We start from the raw sequence: 17741 nt of genomic DNA, 5'->3' as shown, positions 1-17741 counted from the left end.
CATTTCCACTTTATTCTCATAGTTTACTAGGAGCAAATCCTGAACGAGTCGGCAGCACATTGCAGGGTGAATACGAGCAAAATATACATACACTAGCAGGGTCAATATAGCATAACAAAACCCCACATTCTACATGACTTTGAAAGGAAACTGAAGCACGCCGAGTAAACCCACCAGAAAAACGTGCAAATTCAAGGCAGGGTACACCCGAGACACCCTTGCTGCGAGACAGCAGTGCAAACTCCACGCCGCTATGCCCCCACATGATTAATACATGCTTTAATGCATTTCATCATGAAAATGATATCAAGTATTTATCTTAGCATTCTAAATGTTCAGAAAGCAGGAATATAATGAAGTGAATGTATTCTGTGTGATAATTGCTGCTGGCGCCTCCTCAGTACAAGAGGAAGTCAGTTTAAGAAGCACGTACCGATTTAACATGGCTCGGGGAACATTTAACACAAAGCATTTAATGTGCTATATAACTTATGACGGGGTTTGAGAAAATATAGTAAACTAAATATTCATTTTACGATGAAGTTTAGTTTACGATGTTCTACTTTTATGACAAATTACGAGAATAAAGTCAACGTGTTGACTTTAATATTGACATAAACAGCGAGAATAAAGTAGAAATGTTGAGAATAAAGTGAACATGTTGACTTTATTCTCATCATAAGCATCGAGATTAAAGTGGAAATGTCGAGAATAAAATCAACATGTTGTCACACTATTACACTGTATTGAAAAAAAATAAAACAAGTACAACTTGGCTTGCAGTATTATCCAGTAGTACAGAAACAGTATTTACACATTTGAACATAATGGTCCACATCCGACCTTTTAAAACCAAAAAGGCAATGGACGTGACTCTTTTTTTCGGCAAAAGTTCTTCTGTTTCATCATGTTCAACTTTATCGTCAGCTACAGCTTCAGTTTCGGAATGTTCTCTGTCCATTTTCACCACGCAATACCTCCACTACCCCATGTACAGTCATGGCCGAAATTATCGGCACCTCTGGAATTTTCCCAGAAAATGCACCATTTCTCCCAGAAAATTATTGCAATTACAAATGTTTTTGTATATACATGTTTATTTACTTAATGTGCATTGGAACAACACAAAAAAACAGAGAAAAAAAGCCAAATCTGACATCATGTCTAACAGAACTCCAAAAATAGGCCGGACAAAATTATTGGCACCCTTTCAAAATTGTGGGTAAATCGTTTTATTTCAAGCATATGATGCTCGTTTGAACTCACCTGTGGCAAGAAACAGGTGCTGGCAATATAGCAATCACACCTGAAGCCAGTTAAAATGGAGAAAAGTTGACTCAACCTTTCTGTTGTGTGTCTGAGTGTGCCACACTAAGCATGGAGAACAGAAAGAAGAGCAGAGAATTGTCTGAGGACTTGAGAACAAAAATTGTGGAAAAATATCAACAACCTCAAGGCTACAAGTCCATCTCCAGAGATCTGCATGTTCCTTTGTCCAGTGTGCGCAACATAATCAAGAAGTTCACAACACATGGCACTGTAGCTAATCTCCCTGGACATGGACTGAAGAGAAAAAATGATAAAAAAACTGCAACGAAGGATAGTCCGAATGGTGGATAAACAACCCCAATCAACTTCAAAACATATTCAAGCTGTTCTGCAGACTCAGGGTGCAACAGTGTCAGCTCGAACTATCCGTCGACATCTGAATGAAATGAAACTCTGTGGCAGGAGAGCCAGGAGGACCCCACTGCTGACACATAAACAAAAAAGCCAGACTGGAGTTTGCCAAAATGTACTTGACGAAGCCAAAATCCTTCTGGGTGAACGTCTTGTGGACAGATGAGACCAAGGTAGAGCTTTTTGTTAAAGCTCATCATTCTACTGTTTGCAGAAAATGAAATGAGGCCTACGAAGAAACAGTACCTGCTCAAACATGGTGGAGGTTCTATGATGTCTTGGAGATGTTTTGCTGCCTCTGGCACTGGGTGCCTTGACTGTGTGCAAGGCACCATGAAATCTGAAGACTACCAAAAGATATTGGGGCGCAATGTAGGGCCCAGTGTCAGAAAGCTGGGTCTGCGTCAGAGGTCGTGGGTGTTCCAGCAGGACAATGACCCCAAACATACCTCTAAAAGCACTCAGAAATGGTTGAAGACAAAGCGCTGGAGAGTTCTGAAGTGGCCGGCAATGAGTCCAGATCTAAATCCGATTGAACACTTATGGAGAGATCTCAAAATTGCTGTTGGGAGAAGGCGCCCTTCAAATCTGAGAAACCTTGAGCAGTTTGCAAAAGAAGAGTGGTCGGAAATTCCAGTTGAGAGGTGTAACAAGCTTGTTGATGGTTATAGGCAGCCCTTGATTTCAGTTATTTTTTCCAAAGGGCGTGCAACCAAATATGAAATAGAGAAAGCCAATAATTTTGTCCAGCCCGGTTTTTGAGTTTTGTGTGAAATCATGTCAGATTTGGCTTTTTTTCTGTTTTTTTGTGTTGTTCCAATGCACATAAAGGAAATAAACATGTGTATACCAGAACATTTGTAATTGCAACAATTTTCTGGGAGAAATGGTGCATTTTTAAGGAAAATACCAGGGGTGCCAATTATTTTGGCCATGACTGTACTCCGTTGCATGCCTATTTAGCAGTGTAGCAGTGAAAAAGGTCCCCCCTTAAACAGTTTCCCTCTGTGTCACGTTCCGAATGTCGTTTAGGCAATTTAAACCGGTGTTGCGGTATAAGAAAAATCCATATCAAAACAAAAATAAAAAACAGTTTTTGGTATGAATCGGTATATCGCCCAGCCCTACGTGTAACCATTCTTCAACACTTGCTTTTTATTGCAGGCAAGTTTGAATTTAATAAAAGGTTTTGCCCAACCCTCCCTTACCATCTGCTGTAAGAAATTATTTTTGTGATTGTGATTAAAATGTTGATAGTATCTCCAAATTCTAAATTCTTTTTCATTAGGGCACCTTTCTTAATAATGTGAAAACAGTTTAGGAACAAGGACCTTCAATTAGATTTTCTCATTTGAGTTTAAATTGCCCTAGAAAAACACTCTGCTTCAGTTTTTGCAAATCATGTTACTAACTCACTAACTGCACATTTCACGAGTTTCTCTTGATTTCACTTAAGAGGGTTGTCAGGCACCTGGTTCTCTGGGTCGCATTTTAGGAATGTTTCCCCATTGGAATAAAATCTTTTTTTATTAGTCAATTTTGAGTTCCTAGTAGATAGATAGATAGATAGATAGATAGATAGATAGATAGATAGATAGATAGATAGATAGATAGATAGATAGATAGATAGATAGATAGATACATACACACACACACACACACACACACACACTTACTTACTTACTTACTTACTTACTTTATTAATCCAAATGGGAAATTCACATTCTCCAGCAGCAGCATACTGATACAATAAATAATATTAAATTAAAGATTGATAATAATGCAGGTGAAAAACAGACAATAACTTTGTATAATGTTAAATGTTAACGTTTACCCCCCCCCGGGTGGAATTGAAGAGTCGCATAGTTTGGGGGAGGAACGATCTCCTCAATCTGTCAGTGGAGCAGGACAGTGACAGCAGTTTGTCGCTGAAGCTGCTCTTCTGTCTGGAGATGATACTATTTAGTGGATGCAGTGGTTTCTCCATAATTGATAGGAGCCTGCTGAGCGCCCTTCGCTCTGCCACAGATGTTAAACTGTCCAGCTCCATGCCAACAATAGAGCCTGCCTTCCTCACCAGTTTGTCCAGGCGTGAGGCATCTTTCTTCTTAATGCTGCCTCCCCAGCGCACCACTGCGTAGAAGAGGGCACTCGCCACAACTGTCTGATAGAACATCTTCAGCATCTTATTGCAGATGTTGAAGGATGCCAGCCTTCTAAGGAAGTATAGTCTGCTCTGTCCTTTCTTGCACAGAGCATCAGTATTGGCAGTCCAGTCTAATTTATCATCCAGCTGCACTCCCAGATATTTATAGGTCTGCACCATCTGTACACAGTCACCTTTGATGATCACGGGTCCATGAGGGGTCTGGGCCTCCTAAAATCCACCACCAGCTCCTTGGTTTTGCTGGTGTTCAGTTGTAGGTGGTTTCAGTCGCACCATTTAACAAAGTCATTGATTAGGTCCCTATACTCCTCCTCCAGCCCATTCCTGATGCAGCCCACGATAGCAGTGTCATCAGCGAACTTTTGCACATGGCAGGACTCAGAGTTGTATTGGAAGTCCGATGTATATAGGCTGAACAGGACCGGAGAAAGTACAGTCCCTTGTGGTGCTCCTGTGTTGCTGACCACAATGTCAGACGTGCAGTTCCCAAGACGCCCATTCTGAGGTCTGTCTTTAAGATAGTCCATGATCCATGCCACTAGGTATGAATCTACTCCCATATCTGTCAGCTTGTCCTTAACCCCTTAACCGCCCTCTGCCGGATATATCCGGCGCCGTTGTTTTAATGCTAACGCCATACTGCCGGAATTATCCGGCACATTTGCCTGTGGTTATATGAATGCCTGGCAAGTAGTATAACTTCCGGTTTGGCGTGGGTATTATCACTACGTTGTATTCCGACAAGTCTGTGGTTTCTTGGCCGGTCATGTGACGTGATTCGCATGTGACATCTGTGAATATGGCGAAACGTAAACTGACTTCAAGTGAGGCTTTGCAGGCGATTTTGGACAGTTCAGATCATGATTGTAGCAGTTCTGAAGAAGATTTTAGCGACAATGATGAGCAGCAACGTGCGCTGCATGATACTGTAACTGAAGACGCATCGGATGACGGCGCTGAGTGGGTGTATCCCCAACACCTCAGCTGGGCTGCTGCCCGTGGTGAACTACCTTTTCTGCATCCGTTTGAGGCAACGTCTGGCTTCATTGTTGATGTAAACAATTACACTGCTGAGCAGTTTTATGAGCTGTTTGTGTCACCTGATTTGATCAGACATTTTGTTCATCAGACAAATCTGTATGCAGCACAGTTCATTGAGAAAAATCCCAATTTACCTCCACATTCCCGTGTTCGTGCTTGGTTTGACACTGATGAAAACGAAATGAAAAAATTCATTGGGATCTTGATGTTGATGGGAATAATCAGAAAACCAGATATTGAGATGTACTGGTCTACAGATCCTATGTATGCAACACCTATTTTTGCAGCTGTCATGACACGTAACCGATTCTCTTTGCTGCTGAAATTCTTTCATTTGAATGACAACAGAAATGAGCCAGATAAGAAAGATCCAAACCGCGACCGCTTGTTCAAGTTACGTCCTTTGATTGATCATTTATTTGAAGCATTTCAGTTGCCCTACATGCCAGGACCGTCAGTTGCAGTTGATGAAAGTTTATTGTTGTGGAAGGGCCGCTTACAGTTTAGACAGTATCTACCATTGAAAAGGGCACGGTTTGGTATCAAGATGTTTTGCTTAGCTGAGAATTCAGGTTACATTTATAGATTTCGTATATACACTGGCAAAGAGGATCCTATGACTAGTATTTCAGCAGTGTTGCCAGATGAATGTAAGGACTTTGGACTGTCAGAAAAAATTGTTGTGTACCTTGCCCTAACACTATTGGACAATGGGTACACCATTTGGATGGATAACTGGTACTCCAGTTGTAGGCTGTTCCATTACCTTCATCACCGTAAAACTACAGCATGTGGCACAATTCGTTGTAACAGGGTCCCTCCAGAAGTTCGCAATTCAGCGCCAGCACCGGGTCAGCACATTGCATACCGCAGTGGCCCATTGCTGTGCCTGAAATTTCGTGACAAAAAAGATGTGCACATGCTAACAACTCAGCACAATGAGTCTGTGCAGGAGGCTCCCTGCAGAAGAGGACGCCCATCACCTACTGATGTCCGTTACAAGCCTCAATGCATCATTGAGTATAACAGCAACATGGGTGCTGTTGACAAGCAGGACCAAATATTGGAACCCTATTCGGCTGCAAGAAAAACTATGAAGTGGTACAAAAAGTTATCAGTTCATCTGCTCCAAATGGCAATGTTAAATGCTCACATTTTGTACCAGAAAAATGGAGGCACAAAAACATTTCTGCAGTTTGAACATGACGTCATTGCAGCCTTCATTTTCTCTGGTGAGGAACAACATACAGATAGAGTAGAGGCAGTGGTGAGGCTCACAGAACGTCACTTTCCAGACAAACTGGAACCAACACCAACTTGGACCAAGCCACAGGCACGCTGTCGCGTATGTTCAAAGAAGGGTCAGCGTAGAGACGTCAAGACCTTCTGCTCAAAGTGTCCCAGCAATCCAGGACTTTGTGCAGTTCCCTGCTTTGGCCTGTGGCACAGCAAATTCAAATACTGGGAATGAAACTATGATTGACTGAACTAATTTTGACTTTTGAATTACTTTTGACTGTTCCGTTTTGTTGTAGACAATAAATCCAGAAGCCTGAGAAAAGGTACATTTTGTGTTTTATTATGTGTTTGCCCATTTCTAGAACTTGCACAACATTTAGTGGTCAATACTGCTTGAATAAATATAAAAAATGTAAAAAAAAATGTAAAAAAGTAAAAAAACGAAAATTGTTCAGATTTCGCCTGGCGTGGGGAATATTTAGGGAGTTGGCGGTTAAAGGGTTAAGGAGCAGAGGTTGTAATTAGTAATTGTAATTAGTAATCCCTAATCTTCTAACCACACTGCTTGGGGCAACATAAGTGATCTGTTGTGGTAAATTAGAATGAAATTTTTCCAGACCCATTACCGTAATGCTGTGGAAAAAGATATTCTGCTTTACTTGGAAAAAAATACTTTACAGTCCAAATGTCCTCAGAATCTGGCAGTCATTTATGTTGTTTTCAGTTAGTTATACTTATAGAGTTACTGTTATTATTTGGAATATTTCAGCATCATTGAATGATTAATATGCCGTATTTTTTGCAGCATAAGACGCACCTGACCATTAGACGCACCTAGGTTTAGAGGATGAAAACAAGAAAAAAAATATTCTGAACCAAATGGTGCACTAATATGTTTAATAAAATATAGCAGAATAATATTTCAACCATGTAAATTCAACAGCGGTATTAAGAAACATCATCACTGTCATTAACAAATAAGGAGAGACTTTAAGTTTCAAGCACTCTTCTAGTTTTATGGAAACCCCAAGAACTCCTCATCGCTAGTGTCAGAATTTATTAAGCTCAGTTGCTCACAATCACTTTGCAGGAGCACGTACCTATCATCACGCGACATAACCTGTCCAAAGCCACCAGGGCACAAAGCACGTTTGGATCAATGCTCCCTGAAGTTATATCGCCAGTCTAGTCCCATCTATATTTGTAATGCCACAAAGCCCTTCATCTCGTTTTGTTGTGGGTTTCCAGTTTGAAAAATAAGAATGCGGTGCAAGCACAGCCCTCGATTCAAAAAATTGCTCTGCATACCTGTTTGTCTCGTTTGACAGTAGCTGAAAGGCAGCTTCAGGAAAGAACAGCCTGAAGTAGTCCAGCGGCTGGTAATCTGTGGAGTCCAGAGTCCAACTCAGTGTTAATGCACAAAACAAACTCTGCTTTTGTTTGTTTTCTGCACTCGCTTCGCTCCCTCATGAGATGTAGATGCCATCTTGCTTTTGTTTACATTTCGCAAGTCACGCACACGCAAGGATTAGATGCCGAGTCAAAGAGTCTAACATTCCTCCAAGCACAGAGGGAATGCCTGTAACGTAACAGTGAGTTTTGTCGCCCTCTACCCCTGGATGTCTACTTTTGTCAGGTAATACACATCATGGTCTGTGACGCAATATTCGCTCCATAAGACGCACAGACATTTCCAACCTTCTTTTGGGGAAAAAAAAGTGCGTCTTATGGTGCAAAAAATACGGTATAAACTTTTTTATGCTCTTTTCTGTATACGAGGACAGATCTCATTTGAGTAAGACAGTACTGTGTGTCATACTGATTTGTAATTTATTTGTTGTAATATATTCCTTAAAATCATTAAAATTGTCATGTAACGTTTGGAGTCTTTTTGAGTGTAGTTAATTTTTATTAAAATTAAAAAAATTTGTTTCCATGTTAATTACTTTTTTTTTTTTTTTTTTTTTTTCCCCCTATCTTATAGTACCGATGTGTCATCAGTACCGCAGCAGGAATCGCAGCAGCCTCTGGCTTCACAGACACCTGCCTTGAACCAACAGAAACCAACGCCGGTGCCCGAGGTACAAAAATATATACTTTCAAGATTACAAAATAGAAATCCAGAGACAGAAGGCAGAAAGATTAAAAATGACCTATTTCATAGGTTTACTTGAAATAAGTCTGGTATTAACGCATATTTGACATGATGCCAAATTGCAGAGCTTTGAAATATTTTAAAAATAACTAGTTTATGGATGAAATTGAGTTATTAGTTGTTGTTTATATTTGAATTTAAATTTAAGCAAGCTTTTTGATTTTGGGACTTGTGGATTTATGGAATATTTTCTGCATTAAACATTAAGGCATCATTAAAAGTATAGGTGCACAGTTGATTGAGTGATACTTGGATTGTTGATGGTGTTTGTTGTTAGCACATACTAGGGTAAGTATTTTAGCTGCTTGTCACCCTTAACGTTTTTGTTAAATTAAGGTTAAGTTTAAATTAACCTTTTAAGCATGTAGTGGATGGTAATGAAAGAAACGGAACGAGTTTTTAACTTGAAATGTGCCATCTTAGTTTTAAATGTTTTTTTCTTTTTTTTGTTCACTTGGTTTACTGTATATGTCTCTCTACTACATAATAATAATAATAATACATTTTATTTATATAGCGCCTTTCCCATTCCCATAATAAAGTCAAGTAGAGCTAAAAGCCTTCCTGAACAGATGAGTTTTGAGTTGTTTTTTAAAAGAATTCATGGAGTCAGCTGACCTGATTAATTTCGGTAGGCCATTCCAGAGTCTGGGTGCTATACAGCTGAAGGCCCTGTCACCAATGGAGTGTAGATTAGTGAGGGGCACAACAAGATTACCAGAATCAGAGGACCTTAGTGGGCGGGCAGGCACATAGTGATGGAGAAGGTCACTGATGTAATTTGGTGCGAGGTTATTTAAAGCTTTGTAGGTTATTAGTAGGATTTTATATTCGATTCTGTAGGACACAGGGAGCCAGTGAAGACGGAGCAGGATGGGTGTGATGTGCTCGCTGCTGCTGGTTCGAGTAAGGACTCTTGCAGCTGAGTTTTGAATAAGCTGGAGCTGTGATAGAAGATTAGAAGGGGCACCTGCCAGTAGGGAATTACAATAATCGATGCGGGATGTGATAAAAGCATGGACAAGTTTCTCAGCATTAGAGAAGGAGAGGAAGGAGCGAACACGGGATATGTTACGGAGGTGAAAGTAAGAAAGTTTCTTAATGTGATTTATGTGGGCGGAATAAGTGAGGGAGGAATCAAAAATGACACCAAGATTTTTTACAGTAGAGGCAGGTCTGATGAGATCACTGCCAAGATGGACTGGGAAGGAGCTCATTTTATTAAGTTGCATTTTAGTCCCAATTTGCAGGAATTCAGTTTTATTGCAATTTAATTTTAAAGAGTTCTGCTCCATCCAGGTTTTAATTTCACTAAGGCAGGATGTGAGCTGAGAAAGCTCTGATGAAGTTCCACTTTTAACATTGAAGTAGAGCTGAGTATCATCTGCATAAAAATGATAACCCAATCCATAACTACGGATAATATGGCCAAGGGGAAGCATATCCATATTACTAACTGAGAATGCTAAACCGGATGATGGACGCAGGCACATCCGGCCATGGGCCGTAGCTGCAAAAAGACGTACTGCGCAGGCGCAAAAAGAGTCCGCGAGAGTCGGCTGAGGAGCCGAGAAAGGCGGACAAAAGAGGGCGAGAGAGGCGGATGAGGAGAAAGGCGGACAAAAGAGGGCGAGACAGGCGGATGAGGGGCCGCGAGAGGCGGACAAGACCACAGAAACTAGGAGTGAGCACGCACCGAAAAAAGGAAAAGGCACATAAAAAAGTAGTCAAACGCGGGGAAAGCACGAAACACATTGCACACGAAACTAGACACACCAAAAAAAAAGAACATACGAGCGCACAATAGCAAGGCACCACCACACACTAACCCCCCCCCCCCCATCCGACAGGCACGGGACGGGACAGGACACACACCAAGAGGAGGATTCAACAAGCCTATGGAAGACAAAAAAAAAGAACACAAAACCACCCCACAGACCCTACAAGCAAGGGACGGGACACACACAAAGAGGGGGATTCAAACAAGTCACAGGAACACAAAAAGAAAGAAGACGCTCGCGCAACAACAATCCCCCCCACACATCCATAAGAAGTGACACCCAAAGCCACATATTCTAAAGTGAACGTCGACACCTTCACACTAGGCAGCATAGGTGTCAGCATAGGTGGATGTCCTTTCAATAAAGCACTATTAAACGTTCAACTGCAGAAAAGGATACATATTAACAGTGAGTGCAATCCTCCTTATTACTTATCCATATTTCGCATGCTGAGAAAGAAACAAGTCATGAATACACGGTCACGGGTACAAAACGATTCGGAAAGGATAACGGGAACGTGCCCAAATGGACCGACACAATGCACGTAGACGTATTCAGCGCGCGTGTCAAAGTGCTGCATCGAAAGAAGCACGATTTCAAACCGAAAGAGCTCGCGTATCAGACATACAAAAAAGGGAGCGAAGAGACAGAATAAATGAACGGAGACGTGAACAACGCGCAAATGAACTGACAGAAAAAAAAAAAGCAAGACGCGAAAAGCACCAAGCTCAAATGACCGACATACAAAAATGGACAAGGCTCGATACAAACAATACACGACGTAGACTGAAACGGACTTTGCGCAAAGCGGAGGCGAATAAAAAAAAAGAAAAAAATTGCGCGTCACAAATAATGGACATGCAACAAAAAGGCAATCAAACGCAAAAAGCGAAACATGCCCGTCGCGGACATCAACGGCACACACCTGTTAAACGCTTACGCCAAATGACTGAAAACGCCTTCAATAAGGAATCCACTATTGAGGAAAATTCATTGGGATTAATGAATGTCATTTGCAATCATTGTCATTCGCTTAACTTCACAGAAGAAACAACTGGCAATACAAGTAATGAATTTACACGTTGTTGTCAAAAAGGTCAGATTAGACTGCCTCCTTTACATTCATATCCTGAATATCTAAAGAAGCTTCTAACTAACGATGTGCCTGAAAGTAAAAACTTTATGAACTGCATTAGATCCTACAATAGTTCATTTGCTTTTCCATCAACCGGAGTACATATCAGGCCACCAAAAGGCAATGGCCCATACTGCTTTCGCATATGTGGACAAATATTGCATCGCATTGGAACAGTGCACCCTGAAACAAATCAACAACGCAAATATGCACAAATCTACATCCTAGATCCAGATGAGGCAATCTATCAACGCATGAACCTTCCTGAAACAAACAATGCACAGAGCTTATAATGAGAAACGTCACTCATGTCATAAACAATCACCCATTGGCTAAGTCTATAAAAATGCTACATGAAGTTGAAAAGGAGGCAAATACAAAAGCAAATGCAGAAGGTATAGCGGCAACTACAATTGCTTTGGTCTTGATAAAGGACAAAGAACAAGATCCAAGACGATACAATCTGCCCGTCTTTAATGAAGTGGCAATTGTCTTTCAAAGTAAAGATGGTGAGCCTCCATTTCACAGAGATATTGTTCTACATTTACGTCCTGATAAAAACAACACACCTACATTCCAACGCAATGTTGCCTTCTCCCGTGTTCGACGTTCATCTGACGTTAGAGTTAAAATTATAAATGATCCATGCCAAGGAAGACTCATTCAAGGACAAGACACCATCTTTACTACTAATGTTATATACAAAGAAATATTCCAATAAAACATTAATATATGCCAAACACTCTTATTTGTTATTTCTATGCGCATCATCCAAGGCTGCACACTATTCTATATCTAATTCATACATCTCACTCTTTGTCATGCCCCAACGCCAGGGGTTGGCGAGCGAAGCGAGCAGGGGGCGGAGCCCCCTAGTAAATACAGAAAAGCAGAGGACCGAGGACAGAGCCCTGAGGGACTCCTTGTGTGACTGGCGCTGAGCTGGATCTGCTGTTGCCAAGACTAACAAACTCTTGCCTATCAGTCAGATAGGACTTGAACCACTGGAGGGCAGTGCCAGAGATACCCAGCATGTTCTCCATTCTGGACAGTAGGATGTCATGTCTAACAGTGTCAAATGCTGCACTGAGGTCTAACAGAATTAATATGCTAGTTTGTCCAGAGTCTGCTGCCATAAGCAAATCATTGGTTACCCGTAGCAGAGCAGTTTCACAGCTGTGCCGCGCCCTGAAACCAGACTGAAAGGGTTCCATCAAATTATTAGAGGTTAGGTAATTGGTGAGTTGGGAAGCTACAACACACTCAAGAACTTTTGACAGGAAAGGTAAGTGGGAAATAGGCCGGAAATTGTTAAGATTGTCAGCATCAAGGCCAGACTTTTTTAACATTGGGGTTACAGAAGCAATTTTAAAAGTGAGCGGCACAGAGCCAGTGTCAAGGGATGAGTTTATTATTGTTGTAACAGTCGGGATTATGGCATGAAGGCAGGATTTAAGTAGTGTGGTGGGGATGGGGTCCAGTACACAAGTAGTCGGCCTCATCTTACAAAGCAGGTTATTAACAAACGCAGATGTGACTGGTGAGAACTTAGAGAAGGAGCTGGATGGAGTGGGAAAACAGGGAGAGATATAAACAGATGATATATTTATGTTAGTTGAATTATTTAGATCTTTAATTTTGTTACGGAAAAAGTGGAGGAATTCCTCACAGACTTCAGTAGAAGAGGTAGTTGGACCAGATGTGGGTTCGAGTAGTTTATTAACTACAGAGAACAAAACCCTTGGGTTATCATGGCCACTTTCTATTATTCTGCCATAATGAGTGTTCTTGGCAGAAGTTAGTGCTTCTCTGTAAGCTCTTTGGTGGTCAGAGAAAGCCTGGATGTGCACGGTGAGGCCAGTCTTACGTGACATTCTCTCAAGGCGTCGGCCAGCTGCTTTCATAGATCGCAATTCTGAGTTATACCAAGGAGCTGAGCGTTTAAAGGAAACCTCCTTATGTTTTAAAGGAGCTGTTTTATCTAATGCTGAGTGAAGGGCTGTGTTATAGTGGTGAACAAAACTATCTAGTGTTGATGGAATAGGTGCAGACAGTAAAAGATCAGAAATGGATCCAGAAAGGATAGAGGGACAGATATTTTTAAGGTTTCTGTAAGAAATTTATCGTTTACAGGTAAGAGGTGGGAGAGGTAATGAGACAGTGAAAAATGCTGCTTTATGGTCAGAGAGTCCCAAATCAGTGCTGTAAATGTTGGCAACAGATAGTCCAGAAGTGCAGATCAGGTCCAATATATGACCGCCAGAATGGATTGGAAAATCAACATGTTGTGTCAAGTCAAAACAGTCCAGTAAGGACAGGAATTCATTTCTCAGTTTAGATGTGGGGGTGTCAATATGGATGTTGAAATCACCAAGAAGGATAATTCTCTGAGAGTAAGAGCTTAGGTGGGTCAAAAGTTCAGTCAGATCGGATAAGAAGGATGCATTGTATTTTGGGGGACGATAAAGAACAATGAGTGAGACAGGACCTGATTCCGTTATTAGTTTAAGAGCCAGGCACTCAAAAGACAATGGGCAGTCAATTGGGATTCTTTTAACGTTTAAGTCTTCTCTGATAATTACTGCAAGCCTGCCGCCTTGTCTTGAGCTGCGAGGCTCTGAGTGGAAAGTGAAACCAATTGGAGTCGCCTCTGTGAGACACGCAAATTCGTTTGGTTTTTGCCAAGTCTCCGTTAAACACAGAATGTCAAGTTTGGTGTCAGTGATGAGTTCTGACAACACCAATGCTTTGCCATTAAGAGACCTCGAGTTAAACAGTGCAATATTACATAATGAGGCTTCTTTCTGCACAGAGCCGCAATCAGGGTTTATTTCCACATAATGCAAATTTGGCACACTGACAATTCTATTTCCAGGGTCATGAGAAGGACGGCGTATTCCTGAGCAAATGCTGCCAGTGGTCTTTTCATTCGCAGCCCGGCGGTGGCGGCGACCTGACCCGCGATGTATATATTTCAGGCGCTGCAAAATACCGGTGTCCTTTAGGATGTTGCAGTCAGACCATTTGCTCTGGACAAGCTGTTTAATAAGAAGGAGTTTGTCATGAGAATATTTTAGCATGATACTGGGCAATACTTATCTGAATAGCAGTGGAGAAGCAGCACAGCACAGTGGAACCGGTAGGACAGGCGGGTGTGGTAGCGTAGGTGAGCAGCCATAGCAAGCAGCAGAAAGCATAGCAGGAGGAGGTAGCAGGAGTTGGAGGTTCCAATACACAGCCACAAACAGTAACGCTTGGTAATTTCAGGCGTGATCGCCCCGGAGCCAAAAGCCAGGTTAATATGAACATCAGATCAGTTCCCAGTCGTATGGTACTGTAAGATGAAACGGGAGCAGATCAGCAAAGCGAATTTAATATAATCATGGAGACAGATCATCCCGAGGTCCTAGATTGCCAGGCACAAAGAAATGCTTGAAGGTTCTCGTCCCGTGATCCACAGACTCAGCTGTTCCCAGTCAAAGTAGAGTCCATAAAATCTGTAAATATAAGCCAAATCCATACAATTTGAGTCAGCTGTATCCACGAACTATACGTACAATAAAAGAAATAAAACAAACGTAAGAAAGTGTAGAATTAGGCGAATTTTGCGAAAAGTGTTGTTTACAGGGAGGAGCGGCAACAACATGCATGCGCCAGCGTCCCCTCACCTGAAAGGCTAAGAGGGACTACAGGAGAAGGATTGAGGAGCACCTGGACAGTAATAACAGCAGGGAGTCCAGCACTTCACCAACTACAGGACTAGTCATGGAGCTACTGAAGGTGACGCCTCAGTGGCAGAGGAGCTGAACCACTTATTTGCTCGCTTTGAGGTGGAGACATAAGTACCTTGGCGAGATACAGTGGAAGCCTTGAACATACTGCATCACTGAACATGCTGAATACTCAGCAAACATATTAATTCTTTTTGTTCTGTTTGCAGTTTTGAAATGGCTCCTTTTGTCTATAGGATTTCAACTAAGGCATTTAAGCTAAATCTTTTCTTTAGCATATTCATTTACTCTTCATAATCTATGTTATATGTTTTTGAAATGAGATTTAGCTGAATTCTGTACATTTGCGTTTGCTCTCTCATCCTGAATGTGATTACATAACTGCCCATATACTTGAGAATGTAGTTAAACGAAGATAAATACAGAAGACTAGTCTAAAATTTCACTTTTATAGCAGAAAGAATGTGTAACTTAGGCATCTGTTTAATAAAAAATTGTTAGTAGAAGAGGAAATCCTTCACAACCTAGTTTTTACTAAATTTTTTTATTCATTGGGTGCCTTAATATATTGCGGAGTAGTGTCGCAGTTATTTTGTAAACTTCTGTTTCTCTGAGAGAGGTTGGGATGGTGTTCCCTAAAGAGTTTTTTGATACATTGCTGAGTGCTCAATAAAGACCTAATGTGGTTTGTTTTAGAAATCCTATGTTGCATCTTTTGATCTTTTGATTGATTGATTGATTGATTGATTGATAAGATTGTCACTTAAATGACATTGAAAGAATGAAAAATTTAAAAGATGTTTTTGTATGAGCGTTTTATTTTTTGAACAGTGTTTATACTAGACATTTTACCTATCTTGTTATTCAGAAATGGGTGAAATTATTCATAATGCCTTTTCTGCCTTTTATGTTGGTAGATTTCAGTTTCTTCAGCAGTAGGCGGAGCAAGATCCTGGGCACAGGCCAGTGCTATGCATGGAACACAAGGAGATGGTAATAAATATGTGTGTGACTCTGTATATGTGAACGTTTTGTGCCTGACCTATTAAGCAAAACTCCATATAACCAAACAAGTTTTATTTTTCATTATAATTCCCATGAACAGTAATAAACATATTTTGATGTTCAGAAGGCTTTTCTTATAGCACTCATACAAAATGTTTTACCTTGCTTTTGCATTTTTACATTTTCTATTATACAAAAATACATTTCCAGCATTACCTGCTGTGGTCTGTTAAGAGATATATTTCATTTGTAATATTTTTTTGATAGTTGTAAATGATCATATACTGAATGGTTTATGGAAATATCCACTTGAAGAGAATTAATGGGTTCATGTATTTATATCATAGTTTGGTTATGTAACTTATAGTTTTTGACCTGGTTATTTTTAAAGGTGGAAAGGGATTAAACCAACCATCGCCATTCTCTCGCGAGGAATTTCCTACCCTGCAGGCGGCTGGGGACCAGGACAAAGCTGGCAAAGAACGGGACATTACAGATCAGTCGTATGGGCCCGGACCAAGCCTCCGCCCCCAAAGTGAGTAGTAGTAGTAGTAGTCATGACACTTGTGTGCAGAGTACAGTGTAATTCATACTTGCCTGTCTGATCAAATTGGAACACCTTGGCCCTCTCTAGTGAGTAGATATTAATGGCAACGTTGATGCATTGATTTTTTTTTTAGCTTACAGTTGCTGTTTTTATGTTTTATGCTTTAGTGAAATAGTAATTGTAATGAAGACACGACCTGATGTAGCCATTTTTTTAGTAGCTGTCATTCAGTTCCTTTATTAAGTTAACTTGTAATCAAACTGAAAATTTAAAAGATTGCTTCCAATGTTTTTTTTTATTTTGATTTTTAAGGGTTTATATACTATCTGTATCTCCATTTTTACTGAACATTTTGGAGAAAAGTCAATGTTTTTTATGTTTTAGATGTAACCAGCTGGCGGGAGGGTGGTGGTCGTGCTTTAACCTCGATCACGCCCGGGGAAGGGGGAGAGGGATGCGTTCCAGGATCAGGGGGAGAAGTGGAAAATGTTCCACAAAACCTTGGAGGCCCCCCTGTACCTCCTGCCACTGTAACTTCACAGAGAGCACCAGAACAGCATCCTTCTAGGAATCCCCCTGCCACCGCCACTGCGGGCCTTGCACTTCCGTCACAAGGAGTCCCGCCACAGTTTCCCCCTTACAGGGGCATCATGCCACCATTTGTAAGTTGATCTTCAAACTTTTTTATTTTTTTTTAACATGTTAAAAGGAGCATTTTTATTGATAGTGTGTATGGGTGGAATACTTTTTTTTTGTACATAAGGCACGAAATTAAATTGAATTATTATAGATGAAAATTGTAGTATAGTAAGTTCAGATGGTTAGGAGTACAGGACAAAAAAAGAGTTCTAAGGCCAAACAACCATCTAAACTCTACTAGGTATTCTGCCTAACATAAATATGCTTAAACTATTCCATATTGTTTCCAGGCTCACTGAGAGGATTTCGATGCTGTCGATCTTGTGGACAGCTTGAGCACCTGCCTTCATTCAAGCATCACAGGTGTTAGCACAGTGGCTGGGTTAGGTTGTGCTGGAATTTAAAGAAAGTAGAGATTAGTAAAGAATCCCTAAGGAATATGATACTTCTTTGCCTCTATAATCTATTTTGAGTTCAAATAAAATTAAGTTACAAAAGAACCAAATTAAAATTTTATGTTTTATTTTTATTATATAAATGTTACACAGTATTAGCTTGGTATATTTCTATTGGTAAAGAATTGCAGATTTTTGGTGCATACCAGCAAAGGCTGCCTCACCA

General features: G+C 40.7%; 1 protein-coding gene across 3 annotated transcripts in view; it reads left to right on the top strand.

Moving 5' to 3' along the window:
- The window catches only part of prrc2a (proline-rich coiled-coil 2A), a 191059-nt gene that overhangs the window by 77504 nt on the left and 95814 nt on the right, over nt 1-17741 (top strand). For all 3 annotated transcript variants that reach the window (XM_051919972.1, XM_051919969.1, XM_051919979.1), the window contains exons 4-7: nt 8112-8208; nt 15847-15922; nt 16326-16469; nt 16866-17143. In XM_051919972.1, the coding sequence (XP_051775932.1) occupies nt 8112-8208; nt 15847-15922; nt 16326-16469; nt 16866-17143 (595 nt within the window). The remainder of the gene's footprint in view (nt 1-8111; nt 8209-15846; nt 15923-16325; nt 16470-16865; nt 17144-17741) is intronic.

This window comes from Erpetoichthys calabaricus, chromosome 1, assembly GCF_900747795.2.
Source record: "Erpetoichthys calabaricus chromosome 1, fErpCal1.3, whole genome shotgun sequence".
NCBI classification, from domain to species: Eukaryota; Metazoa; Chordata; class Cladistia; order Polypteriformes; family Polypteridae; genus Erpetoichthys; species Erpetoichthys calabaricus.
The sequence above is the reverse complement of the archived record's forward strand: the minus strand, read 5'-3'. Positions and strand labels throughout refer to the sequence as shown.